Source organism: Hyperoodon ampullatus, assembly GCF_949752795.1.
Source record: "Hyperoodon ampullatus genome assembly, chromosome: 1".
NCBI classification, from domain to species: domain Eukaryota; kingdom Metazoa; phylum Chordata; class Mammalia; order Artiodactyla; family Ziphiidae; genus Hyperoodon; species Hyperoodon ampullatus.
The window spans coordinates 194,465,518-194,478,768 of NC_136914.1; the positions used below are offsets into that span (position 1 = coordinate 194,465,518).

Consider the following 13,251-nt stretch of genomic DNA (forward strand, 5'->3'; position numbering starts at 1 on the left):
GACAGTTAAGTATCAGACCTCTCGCTCCTACTCTGACCTGAGCTGCAGAGCCCTTTGGGTATACTTTTCAGACATTCCTCATACCATTAACACAGCTTTCTGTCACCATCCACTGTCCTTCCTCAACCTTTTCTTGCCCAACGTGAAAGCCAGTGAATTGAGAGGGAAGGAGAAAAGGGCATTGACAATGTATTACTTTTATGAAAATAGGGTTTCCAGGCTGTTACTTGATCCTCCACAGCAACATGGGGCAGCATCATCCATATAGAACCCCACACTAAATTCTCAAGGGGCTATCTTTTTTGTAGCCAGGTCTCAAAAGTTCCAAGCTAAACCTACTGAAGGAAAGTAGCAATGCCTTCCTAATATTAAGCAACACAGACCTAGAATTACATGGGGAGTAAGGTCAAGACCAGCCACTAGGTTGCTTCATTCATCGGTAAGAGGACAAGTTCTCCATCCTCCCCCAGCTCTGCCATTCTGGGAAGAGCCCACTGGCCAGCCTCGGGCTGCCGAAGACTGTCGACTCCAGCTCGGCCTTGGGGGACACCTGGTGGAAGGTGCAGTCCTGGGCTGCCCTCTGCGTCTGCACTCCATCAGGTTTCCACTGCGCGTGGACAATTCTGTAATTCTGACCCTCATTGTTGTCCCAGAAGACCCGCCCGTTAGCATGGTACGAGATGCAGAACTCAATTTTCTCCTTCGTTGGGATGACGGAGGGTAGGTCAATGGCAAACGAGAAGGTGTCACTCTCGGAGCCACCATACACGTTTTTCATGTAGACACAGTCCACATCCGTGTAGCTCTGCCAGGTATCAAAAGTGATCCGGATCTGAACCTTCTTCTCAAAGCTCATGTTTTTCACCTTCACAGTCCCCGTCACCGTTCGCTCCTGCAAAGAGCAGTTCTCCAGGCAGACAGAGTTCTTCTGGAAGTGGTTCCGAAAACTTAAGTAATCAGCTGAAGGCTGAGGGAAATCTAAAATCAAGTTTTTCTCCTCGTGGAGTTTTAAGCCTGAGGAGATATCGTTCAGGTCCAAGAGGTCAAACTGGAGATCCCACACTGGCTCTTCCGGAAGGTCCGAGAAGACGTGGATGGCGGTGAGGGAGAGGCCCTTGGAGTCCGCAAACACCACCCGCTTCTTGGCTTGGTTGTGTGAAGGCTTCCAGTCGTTCTGTGTTTTGGCTTCCTGTTTTATGTTGAGACACGGCTTCAGAGGCTTTAATTTGTTCACAAAATTTCTTCGTTGGAAGTCATCATAAGGGCCCAGGAAGCTCTTCAGAGGTGGGGAATGAGCCAAGCAGAGCCTCATAGCCACATCCACGGGCATGACCGAACTTGTCAAAGGCCGTGGATCTAAAACCTGGATCATTCTGGAATACAAAAAGAAGAGGGGTTATCATCTGCACCTGAAATGCACTTCACCTGGTCCCAAATATATGTGTAATATTTTTGTTGGCTAAGTTATAGTCAGCACAGTAAGTTTCAAGGAGGTGCTCTCATATGTAGTGAAGGAATACAGTATTAGGTGATGACAGCTGCATCTTATGTTTGGCTCTACCCTTGACTGGCTAGGCCGTGGGTTAAAACACTTGGGGTCTCAGTTTCTCCACCTGAGACATAAAAGATTTGGATGGGATCATGTCTAATACAGCTCTAAAACCATTTGGTCTGTTCTGGACCAGTGGTTCTCAAACCTGTCTGTTCACAATGGCCTACGGAGTTGGTTTTCTTCCTTTTTCTTTAATGCCGAATCCTAGTACTTAAAGCCACTAATGCAGAACCTCTGCGAATGGGGCCAAGGAGGTAAATATGTTCTTAAAGCTTCCCAGGTGATCTAATGACCAGATAGGCTCTAGAACCAAAGTTCTCTCTCCACTGTGCTCCCTCAACTGCTTTGATGATTTTGCTATTGAATTGATTACACTTCTCTGGTATAGTAATCCACTTGAAAAGAAAAAAACAGCAATAAAAACTCTCATGGAATGGTTTTGAGAGTGAGGGGCTAGAAAGAGTGAATCAGAGGATTATCTTTGCACTTTCATTATCATGCTCTTCCTCATTTTACACAAATAACCCAGTGAAGTGCAAGCCAGCAATTGGTGAACTTAAAAAAAAAACTTTACATAATCTGTATTTCACAAAGAAAGACATCCATGTCAAGTCCACATTTAAGTGGAAAAAGTTGATGACTTGAAAATGGGGCTGTTTTCAACATATGCTATATATATGAACTTATAAATGTTGAAAAGTGTAATAGGACGCACAACAAAAAGATAACAATTATCTCTGGGTGATAGGTGATCTATATTTGCCTTTGTACTTTTTTGGTATTTTCTAATGTTTTGTCAGTGGATATTTATAACCAGAAAGATAATAAAGCTATTTAAAATTTAAACATAACTATGCTCCGTAATACTAAATCAAGAAGTATCCATCAAGAAAGATATTTTTTCTGGCCTTTAGCCCTGAGAATATTGCCAAGCTTATGGACATTTTTCCCCTATCCTAGCCTTCAGATAAGAGGTGTGTGTATACTGTATGTGACATTTCTCAGTCTGGCTTTAGTAACTGTCTTCCCAGAAGCTCTAAGCACAAAGGCAAATGGTCATTATCATAAGATGGATAATAAAAGAACATTCAGAGAATTTACGTTATTAGACTTGGGATTTTTCTGGGAGACCTACAAACTTAGAACAAACAAATGAAAGAGAAAGTTATATTTGTGGGTCTAATAATAGTGAACAGGCAGGATTTTTAGAGAGGTCTGCTAAGTTATGTCTAGAGGAGCTATTTAAGTAGTTTTGCGGGGGGCGGGGGTGTTTGGGAGGTTTGTTTTGTATTTTCATATTTTGCACTTATAGAAAGACAGTTTAAGGATACGGAGATTTCCCCGGAATTTTAAGTCCTGCCCCAGAGTTTAAAAATAATCATTTGCTCAAACTCTGAGACTGAGTTTTCTATGGCAAACCGTCATAAGAAGAACGAAAGAGGACCAAGGAATGCGAACATCGTCCTGTAGTTATTCCCAAAGCTAAACTACCCAACCAGCAATCATAGAGTGCTATTCCCAGGAGTTAAGCGGCCCGAGTCCTTGAGACATTTGTGCAGGACCAAGAGATACGGTCGGAATCCATGAGGGAATCAGAACTCAAGCTGAGTCACGTTAGGACAGTTTCCAGTTTAAGATGCCGCTTACCAAAATCAGCTCTGCCTAAGAAGCACAGGGCAAATCTCCCCACCTCCGAGGCCTCCCCGGTGCCAGATTCCCAAGTCCGCAGCCAGTCAACCCGCCCTCCCCTAGGGTCTTCATGTGCGGTGATGACAGAAGGAAAACGCAGCCCAACTTCCCTGCAGCTGCGCGCTCCCTGTGCTCCGGGGCGGGGAATCTACAGGGAACCTACCTGGTGCAGCTCATTAGGCAGAGGGGCGGCGGGACTCCGCTGCCTGCGCGAGTTCGCACCCGGCTCCCAGCAGCCCCGGCTTGGCTGCAGCTCTGGCGGATTGCGGGTGCAGCGCCCGAGAGGCCGCTTATCTGCTCGGGACCACGTGAGCCGACGGCTGGGACCAATCGCCGGGCCGCGAGCTCGAAGGCGCGACCAACCAGCTCTCAGCTGGGGCGCGAGCCCTCGCCCGGGACGTGACGGCGGTAACGGAGGACTCGCGGGGCGCTGGGGGCGCTCGGAGACCCCCGGCCAGCTGGCCTGAGTCGCGTTAACAGGAACCCCGGGTGAGGCGCCGTGGAGGCAGCACCGTAGCGCAAGTAGCGGGTGCAGGCCAGGAGAAAATGCAGCAAACCTGCCCCAGGCCGGGCGCCAGCACAGCGGGGCTGCGGGGAAGGAGATGCGTTTCACTTCTAGAGGCTTCTGTATACAGTTAATCTGAGCGCAGACCGTTGTGGCTTGTTCCAAATGTGTGTGTGTGGATATAGATATAGATAGATATAGATATAGATGATATAGATACACGCAAATATATTTCAAACATATATATTTGAAATGTTTATCTTGTTCACTGCTTGGTGCATCGGCTCATGTTCTCCCTTTCCTTGCCCTGAGCAAGCAGAAGTTGGCTGTATATTTTGGAGTTAGGGTGAACCCACAAATGGACCACACAGTAGACTGCTTCTCTAACTAATGTTGTTAATAAACCATGTTAGCCCTGTTATAAGACAGTGAGAAGGCATTCACTTAAAAGGCACTTTGTATTTCAATCTATTCTTCAGTTTTTCTCCCTGGAAGAGAAAACTAAAGCCAGAAATGAAATGGCCTTTTTCGCTTGTGTGGCAGGTCAGCCACAGAGCCAGTGGTCAACCCAAATCCCTCGACTCGTTTCTGACGTCCTCTGGCAGTGATGTGAAAACCAAAATGTTAAAATATCACACTGTAAGTTTCATGATTCTCCCGGGCCAGTTACTCTCGCTGAGGTTTTGGAATTTTGTTCAGGTTGGGGAGGTTTTAGACCATCAGTTAAAACCATAGAATTAAATTTCTAAGTCTAGTACAAATTATTTTTATAAAACCCATGTCCTCGTTCTGCTCTCAACTTAGTTATCCAGTAGTCCATTAAAATGTACAAAATGTACAATGTAAAATGTACAAAAATCCCTGTGTCTTTTAAATCACTGTCAAACAGTGGAATTGTTAAAATGGTATGATTAAAGAAAAAGAAACTCACGCTGAATAACACTGGGGAAGGTACTTAATGCTTGGGCTTGAGTTTTTTAAAGGAGACATCCAACTAAGAGCAGATCTTCTAGTCTCTCAGACCAACCAAAACTAGCTGAAGGGGCACAGTCTTTGGAGTTGACACTTTCAAATCTAGGCAAGTTCTAGACTCAACTCCCTCACCTGTAAAATGGAGATAGTGAAGTTGTTCTTAGGATTAAATGATATTGTGCGTACGAGAAAACTCAGTGTAGTTTCTCAGTATGTGTTCAACTATCCTATGTTGAGCTAAGGAGTGTATATTACCAATTAAAGTTATGGAGAAACATAAAATAAGAAGAATAAATTGTGATCCCATTATAGGGGTAAGGTGTGCACTCATAGAAAAGAGAATATGCTCAACCAAAATGTTAACAGTGCTTAATTTTGGACAGTGATATTATGAGTAATTAAAATTTTCTTTGTCATTTTGCTTCTCTGTATTTTTTACTTTTTCTGCAAAGAACATGGACTTTTTCTGTAACTGAGAAATCTTTAAATGACTTAAGACTTTCAGATTCAACTAACATGTATAGCCTACCTACTAGGTGCCAAGAACTGTGTTGGAAGCTTTGACATGCTTACACCATCTACTCACGTCCTTTTGAGTTTGGGTTTCTTTCCATTCAAGCTACTTTCTCTTCTGCCCCCTGGTGCTGACTGATGCCATAAAAGCCACCTCTCCAAACTCCTTAAAATAGAAATCAGGTATACAGGGATCTCACCAAAGGAGAGTCAACACTCAATAAACTTTTAAACTGCATGATCCAGGCCTCCCACTTCTTTCTCCCCCACCAGATTTATTGAGATGTAATTGACATATAACATTATGTAGGTTTAGAGTGTACAAGGTATTGATTTGATATATTGCAAAATGATGTTAAGTTACCACCATAACACTAGCTAAAGCCTCCATCAAGTCACATAATTACCATTTCCTTTTTATGGTAAGAACGTTTAAGATATATTCTCTTAGCAACTTTCAAGTGTATAATAATACAGTATTATTAACCATGTGGTACATTAGATGCCTAGAAGTTTATACTCTTTGACCATCTCCCCATTTTCCCTACACGCCCAACCCCTGGTAACCACCATTCTACTCTCTGTTTCTATGAGTTCAGCTTTTTTAGATTCCATATATATGTGAGATCATATGGGATTTGTTTTTCTCTGCCTGACTTATTTCACCTAGCAGAATCAGGCCCCTCATTTCTATGTCCTTCCTGGCTTTTACTGCCCTTCATCATGGGATGAGAGGGACTGGAATGGAATCAGCGTTCTTAGTCATGAGTTGCCCCAGTGAAGACACGGTGGATTAGGAATTGTGGGGAGTTTTCTTATTATTTGTAGGTTTTCTCCAGCTGTGGTTTAACAGCATCCAAACATTGCTTGTCCTACCCATCTTAATAATAAATCTACTGATGAGAGCTTCTTGATCTGTGCAGTGTTTCTAGCCATGCCAGGGGTTGCAAGGACTCATAAGCCAGAGCCCCTTGACCTTGAGAATGCTACAATCTTTATTATAGAAACCCAAATTTAAACTCATGAAATACCCAGAGAACATTTTAAGGTGCTACAAAGCAAGGGGCTGATGATGGGTGGCTTATACAAATGGGTCTCTTCCAGCATCCGTCCAACACATTACCAGACATGCCCTTGTGGGAAAAACACCCTGGGGGGCAGAGAGTCCCAGGCTGTCAACTCATTTTCTCCAACCTAGCCCTTTTTTTCAGTGCCCAATCAAGAAAGTGCTTGAATATATTTTTTTCAGTGCCCAATCAAGAAAGTGCTTGAATAATATTCAGTGCCCAATCAAGAAAGTGCTTGAATATTCAACTCTACAGTTATTAATATTAAAATGTCAGTACTCAGTAGTAACAGGATGAACTTTATAACTGATCTTTAAGCCCTGCCCTGTAGAAATAGTGAGGTTAAGAACTGCTTGTTTTGATGAAAAGAACTGAGATTTCTATTTCTGAAATAAAGAAAGGAGCCAGTTCACATGTCTCCAGGAATAGTAAGCTCTCTCTTACACTAACTCCTTCTGCCTTCTTTAGCCACATTGGATGGGAACACCAATATTAGGTGAAGGAGTGTGTAATTTTTTAAAAAAACAAAGACACTTACATAAGCTTACTTTGGGTCAGGCGCTGTTTTCAGCACTTTACAAATAAATATTAACTCATGTAATATTTATAAGAATCCAAGTAGGTCGAAACCATGATGTTTATCCACATTTCAAGATGAGGAAACTGAGGAGGTCTGGGAGTTTAAGTAACTTGTCCAAGATCATGTAGCTAGTAGATGACAAGATCAGGTTTCAAAACCCTCTAGAGTCCATGCTCCAAGTGTATGAGTTGCTCTGAAAAGAACAAGCACCACACTGGTACCCACCAAGACCAAAAAAGATGGTCTGTAGAAGGCCAGGGAGCTTCAGAAAGGGGAGGGCTCCCTGAGGAATACAGATGGAAGCTTTAAGGAGGAAGTGAGACTTGGGAATTGTCAAGAATTTACCTATGGTGGAGTATCATCTTTAGGGCATTTAGATGATAAGAATCCAGCTAGTATGGCTCAACCAAAGAGAGAGAAAATGAGATCACAATTGAAATGGTACCAGCAGCCCACAATTCTATTCAAAGAACATATTCCCAGAGGATAAGAGAAGGAATTAAAAGTGTTGCTGAGTAGACTATACTATTGGCCATTCTGGTTGCACTGAAAGAATTTTCAGTATCATTTTCACTGCATGGATTTTTTTAGTTTAAAAAAATCTCTAATTTTAAAACATCCCTGTAAGAGAACAATCTGGGTGTAAGTGGTTAAAGAAAGTGCAAGACACCACCTGAGACATGTAGAGTATCTCAGGTGAGGTGAAGAGGAAGGAGAAGAGAGGGGGAACAAAAAAGGGTGATACACTTAACCTCTCTAATAATCTATTGGGAAGATGGACACAGAGGTTAAAAGACCAGTAACCATACCAGGTTGGCTGAGTGGCAAATGGGTCGTGTGAACATAATGCACCTTTGCTATATGTGCTTCAGGACGTTAGAAAAAGGAGAAGCCTCCAGGGGCCAGGATGGCCAATGAGGACCAGGATATGCAGGGTAACAGCAAGGAGAGCGGTTTGCTAGAGGTGAGGATTCAGGCTGGGGGAATAGCAGGGAAGGATCAAAGGAGAGAGACCCTTTAAGTTTATATATTTTTTAAATTCCCTGGACTATCTTGAACAAAATAGGAGATCTGAGTGATACAAAAGGAAATTAGCAAAGAATTAAATAATAATCTGACTGGAGGGGTGAAACCATTCTCTAACATTGCTAGTTACATCTTCAAGTTTCTGCAGTTTCTCCATATTCATTGAAGGATTAGGGTGAAAAAAAGTAGAAGTTAGAAAGGACCTATGAAGAAAACTTTAAACCACTATAGAAGGGCTTTTTAAAAGGTTTTGATGTGAATATTATGGAGGATGGGAGAGGGAATAAACAGGAACTACCCAAAATGTACTAAAGTTCATATGAAACATCAGCATAGGAAAAATCAAATTGGGAAGAAGGAATATTTTGAAAAAGAATAATGAGGATGTACTAGCCCTATCAGCGTAAAATTTATCATAAATTTAGAGTGTTTTAAAAAGTTAGTATTGGTGTATGAATAAAGAGTCAGATCAGTGAGATTAGAGTCCATGCACAGACCTTCTTACATAAGAGAATTTAATTTATGATACAGGTGGGCATGTCTAATAATGGAAGAGGAAAAAATGGATTATTCAATAAATGGGCAACTGGCTGTCCATTGGGAGGGGTGGAATGGACAGATGTGTACAGGAAACTGTTTTCAATTTATGCCTCTATGGAGAAGGATGAATGTGCTTTGATGACATGGCAACGTACACCAATAGACACCTCCATAGGGAATTCTGCAAGGGTACTGCTGGTTCAACATGCTCTGGGCACTGTAATTTTTGTGACTTGGAGAGTTTTCTTTTTAACTCGGGGCTATGGGAAAGAGAAAAAGTATTGGGACAATCAGTGAATCCAGTCAGTAAGAGAGAAATGACACAACGAACACCCTAAAATCCTGTCCTCCTCCATCTCCAGTTCCTCCTCCCTGGAGAAGACCCTTCCTGGGCATGGCTGACTGGGTTTGTCATGCCAGGTGGGTCTGATGCTCTGTGCTTGTTCTCATGGCTCTGTCTGGGCCAAGATACCCTCCTTTAGTTTCAGTCCCATATTTTGCTAAATCTTAGCATGCTGAATCATTGTGAATTTGCATTCTGATTCTTTGTTGCAAACTTAAAGCCTGTGAGACGCAGGTACTCTCTAACCACTCTACTCACCAGGCTAATTTGTCTAAAGACAGGTATTTTTCTGCTGTGTAAACTGGCTTTTGGACTCCGCTGCCAACTATGGCTATTAGAGGAGTTTTGGCAGAAGGAATCCAAACTGAATACAGATCCCTCATTTACAAGGTACCACACTTCCTTTCTTATGTGACAAAATTAAACTTCTCTACCCATCCATTCCCCACGCACACACACAAACACATCACATCACAAACACCACCCCCAGCTCTGGACATAACTATTCATAACTACTTGTTCCAATAGATGTTTAAAACTCTTCAGACCCTTCTTTTAAGCTATGCTATAGTACCTCCCTGAACCATGGAGGGAAAAAGCAAATTTGTTCTAAGACACGGATGGCTTTGTGTCTATCAGAGAACTCTTGCTGTTTACTTGCTACATGCCCTCTCTGACTTGGTGGAAAGTTCCAACTGGGGGAAGTTGGGGAAGGTTAATAATTTTCCAAAACCTACTGAGACAACTCATTTCACTAGGGCTTTAATATTTGTCTGAAGTATAATAAATCCTCTAGAATACCAACCACAGCTTTAAAAACTCATTTCAAAGCCAACTTTCTCCAATCCTTGTTTTACTCTCTATTAGTAAGGTATTAATATTTTTTAACTGAACAACAGTGAAACTTTTAAGTCACTCAGTAAAATCGGCAATTATTTGAGATCACCAATAGGAGGACAAAACACTTAAAAATTCCCTCATTTCTCCTGTCAAAAAACCACCTCCTGTAGTTGAAAGTAATAATGTTGCGCAAAAAAGCATTAGGTCTTGCTTTCCTGCATACAGAATTGAGCTCTGGTTGTCACAGAGTTTTTGGAGCCCAGACAATTAGTGATTAAAAGGGAAGTTTTTCCTTTCAGAAGAAGTGACAGAAAAAAAGAAAATTAAGATTATTAAGAACAAACTACATATTCAACACTCTTTTAGGTCCTTTCATGTATTTTATGATATAATCACTGGCTACAGTACTGATACAATATAATGCTTTTTTTTTTTTTAAGAATAAGCACTTTATTTATTTATTTATTTATTTAGCCATGCCACACAGCTTGCAGGATCTTAGTTCCCTGATCAGGGATCAAACCCGTGTCCCCTGCACAGAGTCCTAACCACTGGACCTCCAGGGAATTCCCTATGATGCATCTTTTAAATTAAGTGTTATTAAAGAGAAAAACAGAAGACTATGGCTTAAAAGAGGACAAAAGATGATTGCTTCCCTCCTGCCCCACCCCCATATCCAAAGTTTTGACACTATTTATGGAAGTAGTCTTCTCTATGGTTCATTTTGGAAGAGGTTCTTATTTTGCAAGCTACACACAGAAATGCAAGATTTGATTGGTAAAGATTACAGGGGCAGCATTTGAGCAGTAACATTTTGCATGTGAGTAATCCTTTCAACTTTTTAAATGCCTTCACATCCTTTATTTCATTTCATCTTCATTAAAACCCTGTGAAGCCAATCTTATTATTATTCCATCTAATAGATGGGGAAACTGAGACTCAGGAAGACTGAATGACTACAGTAGGGTTCGCAACTGTCAAGTGATGGAGTCAGGCTTCAGTGCCAAGATCTAACCTTATCTGAGTCTTGAGGACATGGGGAGGGGGAAGGGTAAGCTGGGACAAAATGAGAGAGTGGCATGGACACATGTCCACTACCAAATGTAAAACAGATAGCTCTTTGGAAGCAGCCGCATAACACAGGGAGATCAGCTTGGTGCTTTGTGACCACCTAGAGGGGTGGGATAGAAAGGGTGGGAGGGAGGGAGACACAAGAGGGAAGAGATATGGGAACATGTGTATATGTATAACTGATTCACTTTGTTATAAAACAAAAACTAACACACCATTGTAAAGCAATTATACTCCAATAAAGATGTTTAAATAAATAAATAAATAATGTTGCAATGAACATAGGGATGTATATATCTTTTTGAATTCATGTTTTTGTTTTCTTTGGAAAAACACCCAGAAGTGGAATTGCTGGATTGTATGATATGATAGTTCTATTTTTAATTTTTCAAGGAACCTCTATACTGTTTTCCATACTGGCTGCACTAATTTATATTCCACCAACAGTGCACAAGTGTTCTCTTTTCTCCACATTCTCACCAGCACCTAATTACTTAAGTGATTATCTTTTCTTCTGCAATGTTTAACCTGTTGTTAATCCATCTAGTGAATTTTTCATTTCAGATGTCATATTTTTCATCTCTAGAAGTTCCATTTGTTGGGGTTTGGGTTGTTTGGTTTTTTTCTTTGTATCTTCAATTTCTCTCCTCACTGCCTTCATGTTTTCCTTTAAATACTTGAAGATAATTATAGTAGCTGTTTTAACATCCTAGTCTGCTAATTTTATCATCCCTATCATTTCTGGATCTATTTCTATTGACCTTTATTTTTTCCTGGTTACAGGTCACAGTTTCCTTCTTCTTGGCATGCCTAGTGGTTTTTTATTGGATGCTGAATGCTATAATTTTAAGTTTCAAGTGACTAGATTTCACTGCCGTCTTTTAAAGAGTGTCAGACTTTGTTCTGGTAAGTAGAATATCATGTTCTAAAGTCATATAGTTTGTAGGCTTTTGTGAGTTGTCTTATCACTCTACATAGTGCTTTTGAAATTCATCCATATTGTTGCATGTATCAGTAGTTTGGTTTTTCTTACTGCAGAATAGTATTCCACTGTATGGGTGTACCACAATCTGTTTATCCATTCACCAGTGGATGGACTTTTAGACTTTTTATTTCCAGTTTTGTGCTATTATAAATAAATATGCTATAAAAATTTAGGTATAGGCCTTTGTGTGGACAAATGCTTTCAGTCCCTTGAGTAAATTTCTAAGTGTGAAAATGCTGAATCATCTGATAAATGTATGTTTAAGTCTATAAAAATGCCAAACTGTTTTCCAAAGTTGCTGTGCTATTTTTTATTCCCACCAGGAAGATTTGAGAGCTCTGGCTGCTCCACATCTTTGCCAGAATTTGTATTGTCAGTGTGTTCTTTGACTTTTTATTATTGAGCTGAAAGTTATTTATATATTCTGGATACAACTACTTTATTAGATATATAGTTTGCAAATATTCTTCCTCCCAGCGTGCACCTTGCTTTTCATTTTGTTAATGTTGTCTTTCAAAGGGCAGAAGTTTTTTATTTTGACAAAACCCATTTTATCAATTTTCTTTTATGGTTCATGTGTTTTATGTCCTATTTAAGAAATCTTTACTTAACCCAAGATTATAAAGATTTCCTCCTATGTTTCTATGTTTTCTTCCAGAAGTTTTGTAGCTTTAGCTCTTCAATTTTTGTGTCTATAATCCATTTCAGTTTGATCTCTTTGTAGATGTGAGGTGAGAGTCAAGTTGTTGTTGTCGTTATTCTTGTTACCCTTTTGTTTTTGTTTTCACATACAGACTTCCAATTGCTCCAGCCCCATTTATTTAAAAAGCAATCTTTCTCCATTGAATTTCCTTTGCACCTTTGTCAAAATTCAGCTGATCATTTGGGTCTATTTCTGGAGTTTCTATTCTGTTCCATAAGACTATTCTCCTGCCATTATCACACTTTCTTAATTATTATGACTTTATGTTAAGTCTGAAATCAGGTAGTGTGAGTCATCAACTTTGTTCTTATCTTTCATATGTATGTGCTAAAGTTTTATTTAAATTTTTTCATGTATATTCATAAATTGAACTACAGAGCATTCTGTGCTACATTTTGCAGATTTTAGTATTAAAGTTATGTTTGTTTCATAATATTAATTGAGGAACTTTCCATACTTATCTAGGGTCTGAAATAATTTGATTAACATACAAATTAACTCTTCTTTGAAGCTCAGAGGAATTCAGTTATAAAACAAGTAGGGTTTTTTTTTCTTAAAGGGAAAGTTTAACAATCTTTTCCACCTCTCCTATTATTTTTGGTTTTTTATCTCTTCTTGCACCAATTTTGCTCATTTATATTTTGCCAGAAAACTATTCATATTGTTACATGTCCAAGATCAGACAGCTAATTATAGCAGAGCCAGGATTTGAACCTAAGATGTCAGGCTCCAGAGTCCCTGCATCAACCACTAGATATCAGGAAATACTGATACACAGTGACCTTTAAATTCAGGAAATAATTTGATAAAGTCTTTCATGATATCCTTGTGAACAACATGAAGAAACCTGAGTTGGGCTTCCCTG

The 13,251-nt window shown here is 40.3% G+C and overlaps 1 protein-coding gene across 1 annotated transcript; it reads right to left on the bottom strand.

Annotated features, from left to right (window-relative positions):
* Nucleotides 1-433: 433 nt before the first annotated feature.
* On the bottom strand, nucleotides 434-1,369 carry PPP1R3C (protein phosphatase 1 regulatory subunit 3C; the record flags this gene model as incomplete). The annotated part of the gene is made up of 1 exon (XM_079723122.1): nucleotides 434-1,369. The coding sequence occupies exon 1, from the start codon at nucleotides 1,328-1,330 to the stop codon at nucleotides 434-436; it is 897 nt and encodes a 298-aa protein (XP_079579248.1). The 5' UTR covers nucleotides 1,331-1,369.
* Between the last annotated feature and the right edge of the window lie 11,882 nt (nucleotides 1,370-13,251).